Source organism: Hyperolius riggenbachi, chromosome 8, assembly GCF_040937935.1.
Source record: "Hyperolius riggenbachi isolate aHypRig1 chromosome 8, aHypRig1.pri, whole genome shotgun sequence".
Classification (NCBI taxonomy): domain Eukaryota; kingdom Metazoa; phylum Chordata; class Amphibia; order Anura; family Hyperoliidae; genus Hyperolius; species Hyperolius riggenbachi.
In genome coordinates this window covers 288,581,426-288,598,987 of record NC_090653.1, presented here as the reverse complement: position 1 = coordinate 288,598,987, position 17,562 = coordinate 288,581,426, and the positions used below count along the sequence as shown (strand labels likewise).

The 17,562-nt window shown below is 44.1% G+C and overlaps 1 protein-coding gene across 1 annotated transcript in view; it reads left to right on the top strand.

The window, feature by feature from the left end:
- The window catches only part of AGPAT2 (1-acylglycerol-3-phosphate O-acyltransferase 2), an 83,906-nt gene that overhangs the window by 61,823 nt on the left and 4,521 nt on the right, over nt 1-17,562 (top strand). The window contains exons 3-5 of the mRNA XM_068249942.1: nt 668-843; nt 6,904-6,999; nt 16,870-16,942. Of these exons, the coding sequence (XP_068106043.1) occupies nt 668-843; nt 6,904-6,999; nt 16,870-16,942 (345 nt within the window). The remainder of the gene's footprint in view (nt 1-667; nt 844-6,903; nt 7,000-16,869; nt 16,943-17,562) is intronic.

Genomic DNA, 17,562 nt, shown 5'->3' with positions numbered 1-17,562 from the left:
TGGTGAGATCTCCCTGCAGTGGTTTGTGTCTCCTCCCCTCCCACAATGGTGAGATCTCCCTGCAGTGGTTTGTGTCTCCTCCCCTCCCACAATGGTGAGATCTCCCTGCAGTAGTTTGTGTCTCCTCCCCTCCCACAATGGTGGGGTCTCCCTGCATTAGATTGTGCCTCCTCCCCTCCCACAATGGTGAGATCTCCCTGCAGTGGTTTATGTCTCCTCCAGTCCCACAATGGTGATATCTCCCTGCAGTAGTGTGTGTCTCCTACCCTCCCACAATAAGATCTCCCTGCAGTAGTTTGTGTCTCCTCCCCTCCCATAATGGTGAGCTCTCCCTGCAGTAGTTTGTGTCTCCTCCCCTCCCACAATGATGAGATCTCACTGCAGTGGTTTGTGTCTCCTCCCCTCCCACAATGGTGAGATCTCCCTGCAGTAGTTTGTGTCTCCTCCCCGCCCACAATGGTGAGATTTCCCTGCAGTGGTTTGTGTCTCCTCACCTCCCACAATGGTGAGATCTCCCTGCAGTAGTTTGTGTCTCCTCCCCTCCCACAATGGTGAGATCTCCCTGCAGGGGTTTGTCTCCTTCCACAATGGTGAGATATCCCTGCAGTAGTTTGTGTCTCCGCCCCTAAAAGTTTTTAAATCTCCCATTTTTCTTTTTGTGCATCAGGTCTGATGGAGATCCTTCCGGATCGCTGTGTGCAGATCGCCAAGAAGGAGCTGATGTACGCCGGCTCTGTGGGGCTCGTTACCTATCTCGGTGGCGTCATCTACATTAACCGGAAGCGCACCAGCGATGCCAAGTCCATCATGGCGGGGGTGGCGCAGGCCATGACCAGTGACAACGTGAGTAGTGACACTCGCGGGCCGCACGCTCCCAGCGGCGGCTCTAATGGTCTCCGCGTCTCTCGGAAATCGCTGAGTCGGCGGCTGTCAGAGGCCGCGGCGCAGCAGAGAGCGCTCCCCGGAGGAATGTGAATTATTACAGTTCTTATTAGAGGGCCGCCAAAAATGACAGCGGGTTTTAATTACGCTCCTAATTCGTGTTATGGGAACACAAATGAATTTAGAAAGCACATTTATTGCCGCAGATTATTTCAAAGGAACGGCCTGCTGTGATTTATACCGATGTCGCCGGTAAGGAAACGTGCAGCGCCGTCTATTCCCAGGATCCGTAAGGTGGAAGTATAGGTCAGGTGTCCTGTGTTCTTATTTATTGGAATATTCCGCACCTCATTACGCCCAACTCAAGCTAAAACTAAACTTTTCTTTTTCATTTTTTTGGGGGGGATGGAGAGAGGGAGTGTTGTACCACAGCAGGCTGCAGAAGATGTCACTGCTATATAAATACATAATATTAATATAGAATAACATCAGACTATGGCTATGGTAGGATTAGAGTATGAGCTCCTCTGAGGACAGTCAGTGACATGACTATGTACTCTGTAATGTGCTGCAGGAGATGTCAGTGCTATATAAATACATAATAATAATATGGTAGGACATTAGACTATGACTATGGTAGGATTAGAGTGTGAGCTCCTCTGGGGACAGTCAGTGACATGACTATGTACTCTGTAATGTACTGCAGGAGATGTCAGTGCTGTATATAAATACATAATAATAATATGGCAGGACATTAGACTATGACTATGGTAGGATTAGATTGTGAGCTCCTCTGAGGACAGTCAGTGACATGACTATGTACTCTGTAATGTGCTGCAGGAGATGTCAGTGCTATATAATACATAATAATAATATGGCAGGACATTAGACTATGACTATGGTAGGATTAGACTGTGAGCTCCTCTGAGGACAGTCAGTGACATGACTATGTACTCTGTAATGTGCTGCAGGAGATGTCAGTGCTATATAAATACATAATAATAATAATATGGTAGGACATTAGACTATGACTATGGTAGGATTAGATTGTGAGCTCCTCTGAGGACAGTCAGTGACATGACTATGTACTCTGTAATGTGCTGCAGAAGATGTCACTGCTATATAAATACATAATAATAATATGATAGGACATTAGACTATGACTATGGTAGGATTAGAGTGTGAGCCCCTCTGAGGACAGTCAGTGACATGACTATGTACTCTGTAATGTGCTGCAGAAGATGTCAGTGCTATATAAATACATAATAATAATAATATGGTAGGACATTAGACTATGACTATGGTAGGATTAGAGTGTGAGCTCCTCTAAAGGACAGTCAGTGACATGACTATGTACTGTGCAATGTGCTGCAGGAGATGTCACTGCTATATAAATACATAATAATAATATGATAGGACATTAGACTATGACTATGGTAGGATTAGAGTGTGAGCTCCTCTGGGGACAGTCAGTGACAGGACTGTACTCTGTAATGTGCTGCAGAAGAGATCAGTGCTATATAAATACATAATAATAATAATATGGAAGGACATTAGACTATGACTATGGTAGGATTAGAGTGTGAGCTCCTCTGAGGGTAGTCAGTGACATGACTATATACTCTGTAAAGTGCTGCAGAAGATGTCAGTGCTATATAAATACATAATAATAATATGATAGGACATTAGACTATGACTATGATAGGATTAGAGTGTGAGCTCCTCTGAGGACAGTCAGTGACATGACTATGTACTCTGTAATGTGCTGCAGAAGAGGTCAGTGCTATATAAATACATAATAGGCATCCGCTACACCATCCAATTCCAAACCTTCCGACAGCTCCTCAGAATCTGATATAATTAGCCCCTGGAAAAAAAAAGTGTAAAGTTTTACTGAAGTTCCAGTTTTAGGAGCAGTGTGCTCATAAATAGTAATATATAACGATGGATAAATAATGAATGGAAGTAAATGATGCTGTGAATTTCCTCTCCAGCCGTCTCGGGATAAATCACACGCCGCCGTTCCCCCTGAAATAATCTGTCACCAGTCGGGGGTCGACAGAAGGGGCACCGCAGATACATTTATTTTTTTTTGCATTATTTTTTGTTATTGTTGCCAATGTTCCTTAGATTCTTTTTTTTTTCTTTCTACAAGACGATGATTATCCTTGTGAGCCACTGCAGTATATTATGCTGTGAATGATACAAATACATATAACCTATAGCAATAGATTGCAGGAGGCTGTAAGGGGGCGTGGACGCACATGGCCTGAGAGCAAACGTTTGTGAAAAGATACAGTGCAGAGGAAACCGGAGATGCCAGAACAAATATCTGGATCAGTTTCCTGCGGGCGGGCAGCTCTTTCCACCGAATCAGGTAGTTTGGATGCTTCAGAAGTCTTGGTACCTCTGTAGTCGGCTCTGTAGTAGCTGCAGTGTGTATGAGGGATTGTAAGGGGGGGAGGGGGGGGGGGGTAATGGTTAGGCATTTTGCATTTCGGGATCAGTTACTGTTAGTTATCATTTGGGGTTGGTTAGGGTTAGGCATCAGTTGGGGGGGGGGCGGATTGGGTTAGGCATTGCTTGCGGAGTGGTTAGGCATCAGTTGGGGTTAATTAGGGTTAGCCGTCGTTTAAGGGGCGGTTAGGGTTAGGCATGGGTTGGGGGGCGGATTGGGTTAGGCATTGCTTGCAGGGCGGTTAGGCATCGGTTAGGAGGCGGTTAGGGTTAGACATCAGATGTGGGGATGGTTAGGGTTAGGCTTCAGTTTGGGGGTTGGTTAGGCATCAGTTGAGGGGCGGATAGGATTAGGCATTGCTTGCGGAGTGGTTAGGCATCGGTTGGGGTTGTCAAAAATCTGAGCGGTTCTTGCCTTTTTCATGATTGCTAACTCAGTAAAGGACCAGCCTTTAAAGCGTTGCTATCATATAAATCCGGCATAGCGGGGTCTGAACCCTCTATAACAGTAATTATAGATTGACGGTATACCTTGAAATGAATCAGAGCACTCAGTATATGATTTTATATAAAAAATGTATTTGCTTATCATACAGCATATATACAAAATATGAACAGTTCCAAGTAGTGTTTCCTTCTAACAGTATTCCATCTCATCAAGGCTTTATAGCCAAGCAATCATCAATCTTCTAAGTACATTCAAAAAGTAATATAACGGTTGTGTTATGTAGAATAGGATCAAAAATAGTCTCATCTGTATCAATAGCTGTGTATCTAGTAGCTGTGTAAAACTTGTAGTTATCTTCTTAAAGAAATAGCATAAAAAATAGCTTCTAAAAAAACTTTTTGCTAACACCTTAACAAAACTTAATGCTGAAAAATTAATAAAGTAAATCACCAGAATATTAAGCTTATTACCCCTTCTCTGTCATCTCTTCAGCATCTAGAACCACTTGTGGGAAGGTAGCTTCTGCCTCGTGTGTCTTCTCAGGAGATTGTTGGGCTTCTGCAAACTATGAGCTTTCAGCTCCTACTTTTATAGGGATAGGAAGCAATATGGCTGCCTAATCTGGACTTTCCCTGAATCCCAGGTTCTGATTGCCTAAAGCTTCCATGCGTCAATGCTTTATCATGTTTGGATACCTAAATCATAATATTGTTTATAAATTCCTTAATTACCTTATCTTGTGGGAATTAATGTCATTTGGAGTGCTTACACATTCTAATCAGGTCATTTCTGATGCAATTGATTAAAAATGGACGTCACCAGCCATCTTGTCTGCTGGCTGCCCCAGACATTGAGACTAAACAATGTCATTCATGACGCATTTCTGATAATATCCCCTTCTGCTAATTAGTTTTTGTAATGTCTGTACTTTCCCAGGTCAGGCTGACAACACTGTACACAGATCTGTAAGAGCCTTCAGCAATTAAGGCTTATTGAAGCATACAGGGCTTCTAATGTACTCATTTAAATATAAGGGCTCGTTTCCACTATAGCGAATCTGCATGCGGGCACCGCATACGGATTCGCATAGGCAATACAAGTGGATGGGATTGTTTCCACTTGTGCGTTGTGCGGATGCGTTTTGGTGTGCGGGGGAAATCTGCAAGGCAGAGCCGTCAGATTTCACGTGCGGCTGGAATGCAGGCGAATCGCCCGCAATGCTTTTAATAGGGAAATTGCATGCGGCTATTTCATGCGGTTTTCCCCGCGATTTCGCTTGCGATTTCGCATGTAATGCTATGACAATTTACACAGGCAGTGACATGGTTAAATTCGCCTGCTTCTTAGCCATGCGAAATTGCATGCGGAATCGCAGGAAAAACAGCATGCGGAAACGCATCCGCATGCGATTTCGTCCGCGGTGGAATCCAAGCGATTCCGCACCGCAACAGTGGAAACGAGCCCTTATTATATAATTCTTCTTCAAACAATTAATCATATAAGAAATAATTACATATTCAATCTTAATAATATAAAATCATGTTCTATATATTTGCCTTTCTTATGAATAAATATAATAATGTCAACCGGCAGAGGTCACTATCTCATCATAAATTACAAGCAGTATTAATTATATAAGACCATGAAACCGCCAGGTGGCATCATTGAATCATCTTTAACTAATTGGGAAAACACCTTCTTTGTTTTATTTTATTCATATTTTGACTTTCTATGTCTGGGAAATTTTTATATTTTCTTGCTGGCCTTGTAACAAGTACATGTTGTCAACAATCTTCTAGCTTACAAGTTAAAATAACCTTATAAAAGTTTCACTCTCTATCACTGGCAGAATCCAGTTTACATGTAATTCAAAGTATTAAATTTATATTATAGGTTTTAACAATAATTATTTATTTCTTTAGAAGGACTGTATTGATTATTAATATTTATATATACATACACATATGACAGCTTTTCCTGCATAAATAAAACCACTAGAATTCTGACAGGATTGGTTAGGGTTAGCCGTCGGTTAGGGGGCGGTTAGGGTTAGGCATCAGTTGGGGGGCAGATTGGGTTAGGCATTGCTTGTGGAGTGGTTAGGCATTAGTTGGGGTTGGTTAGGCATCAGTTGGGGGCGGTTAGGGTTTAGGCATTGGTTGGGGGAATGGTTAGGGTTAGGCATCAGTTGAGGGCGGTTAGATATTGGTTGGGGAATCAGTTACTGTTAGGCATCGGATGAAGGGTGTTTAGGGTTAGGCATCCGTTGGAGGGGGGGGGGCCCGTTTAGGATTAGACATTTTGTGTCGGGGATCAGTTAATGGACTACTGTAGTGAGAAGTATATGGAGGCTGCCGTATTTATTTCCTTTTAATCAATACCAGTTGCCTGGCAGCCGTGCTGCTCTATTTGGCTGCAGTAGTGTCTGAATCACACACCAGTAACAAGCATGCAGCTAATCTTGTCAGATCTGACAATAATGTCAGAAACACCTGAACTGCTGCATGCTTGTTCAGGGTCTATGGCTAAAAGTATTAGATGCTGAAAGTATTAGAGGCAGCGGATCATCAGGGCTGCCGGGTAACTGGTAATGCTTAAAAGGAAATAAATAGGGCAGACTCCATATCCCTCTCGGTACTGTTGTCCTTTAAGGTTAGGGTTCGGTTTGGGGCGGTTAGGGTTAAGCATCGGTTATGTAAGTGGTTAGGCATTTTGCGTTGAGGATTGAGTTGAGGTTAGGCATGGGGTAAAATATTGTTATTTTTTACCGATATTTTACTAGCAGCTTGAAGTAGTGAAATGTTGGTAGTTTTACCAATATTCCGCTAGCATCTTTCTCCAGCACCCAAATTACCGCGGCGCCCTTTTTAAATGTTCTTGTTGCCACGGCTACAGGGAGTGTAATAAGAATTTACAAAATGATCGCTAGGTGCAGGCTTTGTTGAAAAGGTCATTTTAATAATATTATATTAGGTTAGGGTTGCGGCTCGATGACCTGTAATATAGATATTCATTAATAGAGGTGAATTGGCACTTTGCGTTGCGCTGGGGACGGTCTGGCGTGTGTGGTGAATGTCTGACGATTATCATGTCACTGATCTCCTCTCTCTCTTCAGTTGAAGGTGTGGATCTATCCGGAAGGAACGAGGAACAACAGCGGCGATCTGCTCCCCTTTAAGAAAGGCGCGTTCCATCTGGCGCTGCAAGCTCAGGTAATGAAGTCGCGATTCGCGCCGATGGCGGCAGTTTTGTCAATTCCGCGCCTGGTTTTCCGGAATCCTGAGACTCTCCTCTCGGGAACAATTTGCATATTAAAACGCCCGACACAAAGACGCAGATGTTCCATCATCGGCGGTGCACATTCGCCGTCCTGCGGCAGAAAAAAAACAACGAAGCTGCGTTATTGTGAATTACCCGCGTCTGCAGGGGACGAATGTTTAGTTTGCACCGTAGATAATGGAAATTGATTGTGTTCCTTTCTGTAACTCCAGTGGAATTTTCCAGAGGAGATACAGACGTTCACATCGATCTGGGCTTAAGGACCGCATTCTTTTCGCCCCTTAAAGAGGAGCTGTTAGGTATAAGGTCTCAGAGAAAATAAACACATATATCAGTAGCTAAATATAGGCTGTACTTACATTACATATGCATTTCACTGTCCACGTTTGGATTTCACAGAATCTTTATATAGTATTTGCAGAGAATGATGCTCCTGACAGCTCATGGCAGGCTCCATGTTTGTCTGTCTCCTATGAAGCCAAATGTGTCGTCATGTCCTGCCTGCTTCCTGATCACAGAAAAGCTCGTACTGAATAACACTAGTGTGCAGTGAATATTAATGAGCCATGTGGCTAGGAACAATAGTGGACTCCTGTAGTGTACTTTGCCAGGAGATTTATCAGTGCTGTGTGCTGGACTTAGTTACATGCTATTGTTACTTGACCCTGTAACTTCTCATTAGCAGCCGAGGGGAGAGCCCCAGAATGCTTTGCAGTATGGTATGCGGCTTGCGTCTTCTTAAGAGCTTGGGAATAACAGCTTTGCTGATAAGCACACATCAAATGTAAGAGAGATTTTTATCTTCAGTAATGCCTTTTTGGCTTCCTTCTAAACTGTTTAACACAGGAGAATAGAGGTTTAAATTAGCTTTTGTAGCCTGACAGTTACTCTTTAAGGACCAGAGCCTTTTTCTCCATTCAGACCACTGCAGCTTTCACGATTTATTGCTCGGTCATACAACCTACTATCTAAATGAATTTTACCTCCTTTTCTTGTCAATAACGCAGCTTTCTTTTGGTGCTATTTGATTGCTGCTGCGAGTTTTAGTTTTTATATGATTCATCAAAAAAGACATGAATTTTGTCAAAAAATATTTTTTTTTTTTTTTACTTTATGTGCTGACATTTTTCAAATAAAGTAAAATTTTTGTATACATTTTTGTCCAAATTTATTGTGCTACATGTCTTTGATTAAAAAAAACAACATTCAGTGTATATTTATTGGTTTGGGTAAAAGTTATAGCGTTTACAAACTATGGTGCCAAAAAGTGAATTTTCCCAATTTCAAGCATCTCTGACTTTTCTGAGCACCTGTCATGTTTCATGAGGTGCTAAAATTCCAGGATAGTATAAATACCCCCCAAATGCCCCCATTTTGGAAAGAAGATATCCCAAAGTATTCACTGAGAGGCATGGTGAGTTCATAGAAGATTTTATTTTTTGTCACAAGTTAGCGGAAAATGACACTTTGAGACAAAAAAAAAAAAAGTTTCCATTTCTGCTAACTTGTGACAAAAAAAAAAATGAAACCTGCCACGGACTCACCATGCCCCTCTCTGAATACCTTAAAGTGTCTACTTTCCAAAATGGGGTCATTTGTGGGGTGTGTTTACTGTCCTGGCATTTTGGGGGTTGCTAAATTGTAAGCACCCCTGTAAAGCCTAAAGATGCTCATTGGACTTTGGGCCCCTTAGCGCAGTTAGGCTGCAAAAAACTGCCACACCTGTGGTATTGCCGTAATCAGGAGAAGTAGTATAATGTGTTTTGGGGTGTATGTTTACACATACCCATGCTGGGTGGGAGAAATATCTCTGTAAATGACAATGTTTTGATTTTTTTTTTTTTACACACAATTGTCCATTTACAGAGAGATTTCTCCCACCCAGCATGGGTATGTGTAAAAATACTCCCCAAAACACATTATACTACTTCGCCTGAGTACGGCGATACCACGTGTGACACTTTTTTGCAGCCTAGGTGCGCTAAGGGGCCCAACGTCCTATTCACAGGTCATTTTTGAGGCATTTGGTTTCTAGACTACTCCTCACGGTTTAGGGCCCCTAAAATGCCAGGGCAGTATAGGAACCCCACAAGTGACCCCATTTTAGAAAGAAGACACTCCAAGGTATTCTGTTAGGAGTATGGTGAGTTCATAGAAGATTTTATTGTTTGTCACAAGTTAGCGGAAATTGACACAATTGAAAGAAAAATACAATAAAAATCAATTTCCGCTAACTTGTGACAAAAAATGAAATCTTCTATGAACTCATCATACACCTAACAGAATACCTTGGGGTGTCTTTTTTCTAAAATGGGGTCACTTGTGGGGTTACTATACTGCCCTGGCATTTTAGGGGCCCAAAACTGTGAGTAGTCAGGAAACCAAATGTCTCAAAATGACTGTTCAGAGGTATAAGCATCTGCAAATTTTGATGACAGGTGGTCTATGAGGGGGGGAAATTTGTGGAACCGGTCATAAGCAGGGTGGCCTCTTAGATGACAGTTTGTATTGGGCCTGATCTGTTGGATAGGAGTGCTGGGGGGGGGGGGGGGTGACAGGAGGTGATTGATGGGTGTCTCAGGGGGTGGTTAGAGGGGAAAATAGATGCAATCAATGCACTGGGGAGGTGATCAGAAGGGGGTCTGATTGGGATCTGAGGGTTTGGCCGAGTGATCAGGAGCCCACACGGGGCAAATTAGGGCCTGATCTGATGGGTAGGTGTGCTAGGGGGTGACAGGAGGTGATTGATGAGTGTATCAAGGTGTGATTAGAGGGGGGAATAGATTCAAGCAATGCACTGACGAGGTGATCAGGGCTGGGGTCTGAGGGCGTTCTGAGGGTGTGGGCGGGTGATTGGGTGCCCAAGGGGCAGATTAGGGTCTGATCTGATGGGTAGCAGTGACAGGGGGTGATTGATGGGTGATCAGTGGGTGATTAGATGGCAGAACAGATGTAAACAATGCACTTTGGAGGTGATCTGAGCGTTGGTCTGCGGGCGATCTGATGGTGTGGGTGGGTGATCAGAAGAGGCAGGTTAGGTTTTGATATGATGGGAGGCAGTGACAGGTGGTAATTGATGGGTGAATGACGGGTGAATGACAGGTGATTACAGGGGAGAATAGATGTATACAGTACACAGGGGGGGGGGGGGGTCTGAGGTCGTTCTGAGGATGTGAGCAGGTGATTGGGTGCCCTAGGGGCAGATAGGGGTCTGATCTGATGGGTAGCAGTGACAGATGGTGACAGGGGGTGATTGATGGGTGATCAGTGGGTGATTAGATGGCGGAACAGATGTAAACAATGCACTTTGGAGGTGATCTGAGCGTAGGTCTGCGGGCGATCTGATGGTGTGGGAGGGTGATCAGATGGCCGTAAGAGGCAGGTTAGGTTTTGATCTGATGGGAGGCAGTGACAGGTGGTAACGGGGTGATTGACAGGTGATTGATGGGTGATTACAGGGGAGAATAGATGTATACAGTACACGGGGGGGAGGTCTGGAAGGGTCTGAGGTCGTTCTGAGGGTGTGGGCAGGTGATTGGGTGCCCTAGGGGCAGATAGGGGTCTGATCTGATGGGTAGCAGTGACAGGTGGTGACAGGGGGTGATTGATGGGTGATCAGTGGATGATTAGATGGCAGAACAGATGTAAACAATGCACTTTGGAGGTGATCTGAGGGTAGGTCTGCGGGCGATCTGATGGTGTGGGAGGGTGACCAGATGCCCGTAAGAGGCAGGTTAGGGTCTGATCTGATAGGAGGCAGTGACAGGTGGTGACGGGGTGATTGACGGGTGAATGACAGGGGATTACAGGGGAGGATCAATGTATACAGTACACAGGGGGGGTGTGTGTGTCTGTGGAGGATCTGAGAGTGTAGGGAGGTGATCGGGAGCCCCCAGGGGGCAGTTTAGGGACTAGTTAAAAAAAATAGCGCTGACAGATAGTGACAGGGAGTGATTGATGGGTGATTGGGTGCAAACAGAGGTCTGAGGGGTGGGCGGGGGGTGTTCTGAGGGGTGCTGTGGGCGATCAGAGGGAAGAGGGGGAGATCAGTGTGCTTGGGTGCTTACCTGCGTGGCTGCAGCCTGCCCTGATGGTCCCTCGATCACTGGGACCACCAGGGCAGGAGGCAGCCTGTATAATAGCTTTGTATACATTACAAAGCGTATTATACACTTGTATGGCGGCGATCCGGTAGCTAGTAACCCGCCGGCGCTTCCGAATGGCCCGGCGGGTTACTGAGCGAGGGGGCGGAGCCTGTCGCCGGTGGCTGATCGCTTCACGAATGACGCGATCGCCGCATAACCACGCCCGCCGACGACGATGGGCGTATTGCGGTCGTTTGGGCCCAGCCCTTGCTGCCGCCCATCGGCTGTGGGCGGTCAGCAAGTGGTTAAAGTGGGAGCGTGCTAGTGGCTGTGTGTGCTTAAAACAACTTGAAATGAGGCCCTGTTAGAGAAAACCTCCATTATATAGTTTACACATTTTTTTTCCCCACATACAGGCATGTTAACCCCAGTATGTATGCTATAAACTATTGTCTGCCTGTACTGATAGTAAACTAGCTGCAGTGTGTGCTGATCTCTGCTACCTCCAGTATGTACAGTATAAGCTGTTACTCTGTGCCTGTACTGATAGTAAACTAGCTGCAGTGTGTGCTGATCTCTGCTACCTCCAGTATGTACAGTATAAGTTGTTACTCTGTGCCTGTACTGATAGTAACCTAGCTGCAGTGTGTGCTTATCTCTGCTACCTCCAGTATGTACAGTATAAGCTGTTACTCTGTACCTGTACTGATGGTAATCTTGCTGCAGTGTGTGCTGGTCTCTGCTGCCTCCAGTATGTACAGTATAAGCGTTTACTCTGTGCCTGTACTGATAGTAAACTAGCTGCAGTGTGTGCTGATCTCTGCTGCCATCAGTATGTACAGTATAAGCTGTTACTCTGTACCTGTACTGATAGTAAACTAGCTGCAGTGTATGCTGGTCTCTGCTACCTCCAGTATGTACAGTATAAGCGGTTACTCTGTTCCTGTACTGATAGTAAACCAGCTGCAGCGTGTGCTGATCTCTGCTACCTCCAGTACATACAGTATAAGCTGTTACTCTGTGCCTGTACTGATGGTAAATTAGCTGCAGCGTGTGCTGATCTCTGCTGCCTCCAGTATATACAGTATAAGCTGTTACTCTGTGCCTGTACTGATGGTAAATTAGCTGATTTTATGTAAATTGTATGCAGGTTGATATTGAGCCAATCAGATGCACCAATGCAAGCAGCATACAATTTGTGTTATTAACCTGTCATTGACCATCTCCAGGTAAAATAGACTTACAGTAAGTTATAGATTTGCGTATCCTTTGTTTAGTTGGCAGGGTAAGTGGTAGATTGCCCTAAATTAGAATATCACAGGTGTAAAAATCCCTTTAAAATTCCCCAGATGTATAACTTGTCCAAAGAACCCCACCCCTCAGCACGGCGTGCGTTTCGGAACCGCTTTTATCGGATTGGGCGGCAGAGGAGCCGGTCGCTGTGTCCCCATCACTCGTAATTTGACATAAGGACGTGGCATTATCCTTATGATTCCGCAGGGACCCCGTAAGTGAAATGAATGGTTGGCGTTATCGGCGGTCTAACAAATGCGCGCTCTCACTGCTGGGAACGTACGTTAAAACATAGCCGTGCCATCAAGTCTTCTCTGGCGATGACAGGTGCATGCCTCATCCGCGCCGATCGCCACCACGGCGGCGTGTGAAATACCAAACTAAGATTTATCCTCTTCTTCGCCGCCTGACGCCAAGATGGCTTCCTGTGACCGCCGCAGGGCTGGAGGCCGTGTTCTTCAATGTGAGAAAAGCGATCACTGACAGGCTGGTGTCACTGGGGGATGGGGGGGGTGGAATGAAACAACATCTTGTCATCATCTTCCCCCCCCCCCCCCTTTCTTCGAAAGTAGCAAAAGTATCAACTTTCCTGAATTTTGTCTGTGGCCAGCTTTTAACGGGCATGAATACCTAACACTACAATCACCTGTACGATTGATCAATCGGATATCGTTAATGGTGCAAATCGACGACAAATGATCAATCTATCGATCGTTCTGTTGATCTGAATTTTTGATCAATTTTTTTTAGTCTGATTTGAGCTTTCGGTGGGCCTGAACGATTGTATCAGCTGGTCAATTGTTCGGGAAATTGGATCATTAATGGGCACCTTTGCCTAAGTGCAAAATCCTCTTCTAATGGCCATAATTAGCTTCTATAATGACTTCTGGGCATTCTTGAAACCATGGCAACTAAATATGGTTTGGTGTAAATGATGCCGAACTCCCTGTTTCTCATGCAAATACAATACACATTTTGCCAATTAATTGCACTTACTAATGCTACATACACACTTGAAAGATTAATTAAAGACCACAGACCAATTTTAGCCCCTTCCATGTAGTATGAGAGCCATACTCTACACAGTCTATTCTATGGAGCTGCACTCCCCATCAGATAGAAATCTTACCCCCTTCCATGTAGTATGAGAGCCACACCTACACAGTCTATTCTATGGAGCTGCACTCCCCATCAGACAGAAATCTTACCCCCTTCCATGTAGTATGAGAGCCACACCTACACAGTCTATTCTATGGAGCTGCACTCCCATCAGATAGAAATCTTACCCCCTTCCATGTAGTATGAGAGCCACACCTACACAGTCTATTCTATGGAGCTGAACTCCACATCAGACAGAAATCTTACCCCCTTCCATGTAGTATGAGAGCCATACTCTACACAGTCTATTCTATGGAGCTGCACTCCCCATCAGACAGAAATCTTACCACCTTCCATGTAGTATGAGGGCCACACCTACACAGTCTATTCTATGGAGCTGCACTCCCCATCAGACAGAATTCTTACCCCCTTCCATGTAGTATGAGAGCCACACCTACACAGTCTATTCTATGGAGCTGCACTCCCCATCAGACAGAGATCTTACCCCCTCCCATGTAGTATGAGAGCCATACTCTACACAGTCTATTCTATGGAGCTGCACTCCCCATCAGACAGAAATCTTACCCCCTTCCATGTAGTATGAGGGCCACACCTACACAGTCTATTCTATGGAGCTGCACTCCCCATCAGACAGAATTCTTACCCCCTTCCATGTAGTATGAGAGCCACACCTACACAGTCTATCCTATGGAGCTGCACTCCCCATCAGACAGAAATCTTACCCCCTTCCATGTAGTATGAGAGCCATACCTACACAGTCTATTCTATGGAGCTGAACTCCACATCAGAAAAAAAAATCTTTGCAAGATGCTGCACACACAGATGCTGTACAGACACAAAAGATCAGTATCTGCAAAAGATCAGTTCCTGCCAAAGATCCGTTCCTGCAAATTGCATTCATAGTCTGATCTGCAGATCCTCATACACACCTTGTTTAGCTGACATTAATCTGCAGATCAGACAATCATCTGCAGATCTGAAAATCCATCCTGGTGGATCTGATCTGCAGATGAATGTCTGTTAAACAAGGTGTGTATGATGATGTGCAGATCTCATAGACTATGAATGCAATTTGCAGGAACGGATCTTTTGCAGGAACTGATCTTTTGCAGATACTGATCTTTTGTGTCTGTACAGCATCTGTGTGTGCAGAATCTTGCAAAGAGTTCTGTCTGATGGGGAGTTCAGCTCCATAGAATGGCTCTCATACTACATGGAAGGGGGTAAGATTTCTGTCTGATGGGGAGTGCAGCTCCATAGAATAGACTCTGCAGAGTATGGCTCATATACTACATGGAAGGCGGTATAATTTTCAAGTGTGTACACAGCTTTAGTTGGATCAGTCCAGATCTAAAGGTGCATACACACATTAGAAAATTGGTTGAAATGAAAGCTGACCATCGATCGGCGAAGGTTAACTATCTCAAACAGCCGACCTGTATACACATGAACGATTGAAGAAAGAAGGAATTGATAGAGAATGCGCAAGTGACGTCTGAGGTGCAATTAAATTGAATCTAGAGATAAAGCACCCTCATGTATTTTACTATATATATCAGTGGGAACATTAGAGAAAACACCTACCCTGCTCTCTGTTTCATTTTTAAATGTTCAGCCTGCTTGTTACCAGCTCTGATAAAATCCCTGACTGAGCATTCAGTCTGGTTTTGCTATAATGGCTCAGCTATAATGATTCCTGAGCAGAGCCACAAGGGGGCAGGCTTGGGCTTAAAAAGACACCAGAGAAAACAGACTCTGTTATAAAAATTCCTGAGCAAAGCCAGACTGAATGCTCAGTCTGGGATTTTACCAGGGCTGATAAGAAGCAGGCTGAACAATAAATAATGAAACAGTGGGAACATCAGAGAAAACACCTACCCTGCTCTCTGATATATATGGTAAAATACACAAGGGTGCTTCGGCTCTTGCTCACTTTAAAGGGAACCTGAAGTGAGTTAAAATTATGTAAAATAAACACATAACGTAGCTGCAAATGAATATTACATACTAACCTCACTGTCAGTTCCTCTCAGAAGCTCACCATTTTCTTCATACAGTGATCTCTTCCAGTTCTGACAATATATTGTCAGAACTGAAATATACCAGTTGCTGTCAGTTATATATCAGCAGCTGCCAGTTACAAATGAATGTGCAAGGTAATGTCCATGTTTCCCTATGGCTCAAGTGGGCGATATGACAGTTTAAGAGTGTGCTGATCAGGAAGCAGTTGTGGGGTAATGGCCATTTTTACAATGGTGGACGGAAAATTCCATTGATCACAGTGGACAAACAGGACGCAGGAGAGGAGAAAGAGATTGAGGAGTAGTCTACATTGGAGGTGAGTATGACCTGTGTATGGTTATTTTGACTTTTTATTTTCAGTTCAGGTTCTCTTTAAGTTTATCTACAATGCATGCAAGTCATGACTATTTGCATCTCTGACTAAGCAAGAAAAAAACAAAAAAAAGCAAAACTTAGTTGTAATAACTTACTGTATATAACTTAGGAGCTTAGGGCAGACGTTTCAACCACCTTGAGGTGACCACACACAATACAATAAAAATATGTGAGTTTCTGACAGTTCTTTAAATCTGATCGGCTCTACTGAAAATAATTTCCTGTTTACATGGATCGGGAGTGGCTGATTTTTCTTCTCTATTTTTTAAAGAATTGAATGGTGTAGGATAGATTGAAACCCCTTCTCAGGTCTATAATTTGAGAAATTGACAGTCTCTGGTCATTTTTTTTTCATAATTAGGGTAAGATTGAACACAAGTGTGTAACACATCGGTCAGATTTTTTTCCGCGCTCAATCAGAAAATGTATTGTAATTCTTGAATTGATGAGTTAAGAAATATAAAAAAAATATTGTGTGTGTGGGGCTGTCCTTTAGGTGCCCATTTAGCTGTAATTTCCCGAACAATTGACTGATTGTTACAATCGATAAGAAATGATCGTTCAGGCCCACCAACATCGGGTAATTTGATGAGCAATTTGATAGAACTATGTACTAATGTACCTGATCAGGGCAATTGTTTGGGAGATTGTACCGTTAAGGGGAACCTTAAGAGTTCTCTGTTATCCTAAGGTGCCCACTAATGGTACAATCTTGATTGTACAATCTTACCAAATCTATGCAGTAGGAGGGGAAACTGAGCGAATATACTTTGTATGGATACTTTGGGTGCCTCTCATATTACATAGAAGGTGTAAGATTGTACAATTACAGTTGTATCATTAGTGGGGATCTTTAATAACGTTAATCTGACACTTGTTTGTTGACGTGTTTCCTCTCTGTGTTGTCAGGTCCCCATCATCCCCGTAGTTTACTCCTCGTTCACCAGCTTCTATGACCGGAGGAAGAACCTGTTCACTGGTGGTACGTAGGCACCGGCGGCCCCGGACGGCACACACATAAGCCTGTTTGGTGGGGGACATTCTGCGGAGGGGATCTCTGGCTCTTAGGCTTCAAGTTCAACACACACCATACAATCTTGGTTGTACAGATTTACCAAATCTATGTAGTATAAGGGCCAACAGATTGAAAATAACTTGAATGATTGATTGGATAAGCTCTTATACTACATGAAAGTGGTAAGATTGAACAACCAAGATTGTATGGTGTGTGTTGAGCCTTAGGGAGATTATTCCGTTCCTGGGGGATGTGAGACCTCTCTGAGCAGGTGGAGTGTTTCTGTACAAATTATAGACTATCAAATCACAGGCTCTGTGCAATGCTGCCCCCTGCTGGCCACACCTGTGAGAGCTGTGCGTAATGCTGCCCCCTGCTGGTCACACCTGTGAGAGCTGTGTGCAATGCTGCTCCCTGCTGGTCACACATGTGAGAGAAGGCCCACTTACCACTTGGAAGGTGTAAAAGGCTTAAAAAATGCCCTATATTGGGCCTCTTTTCCACGGACTCCCGAGCTGTGTGGTCAGCAAGCAGTTGCCAGGCAGCAGTGAGCAGTTACCAGGCAGCAGCAAGCAGATACCTGGCAG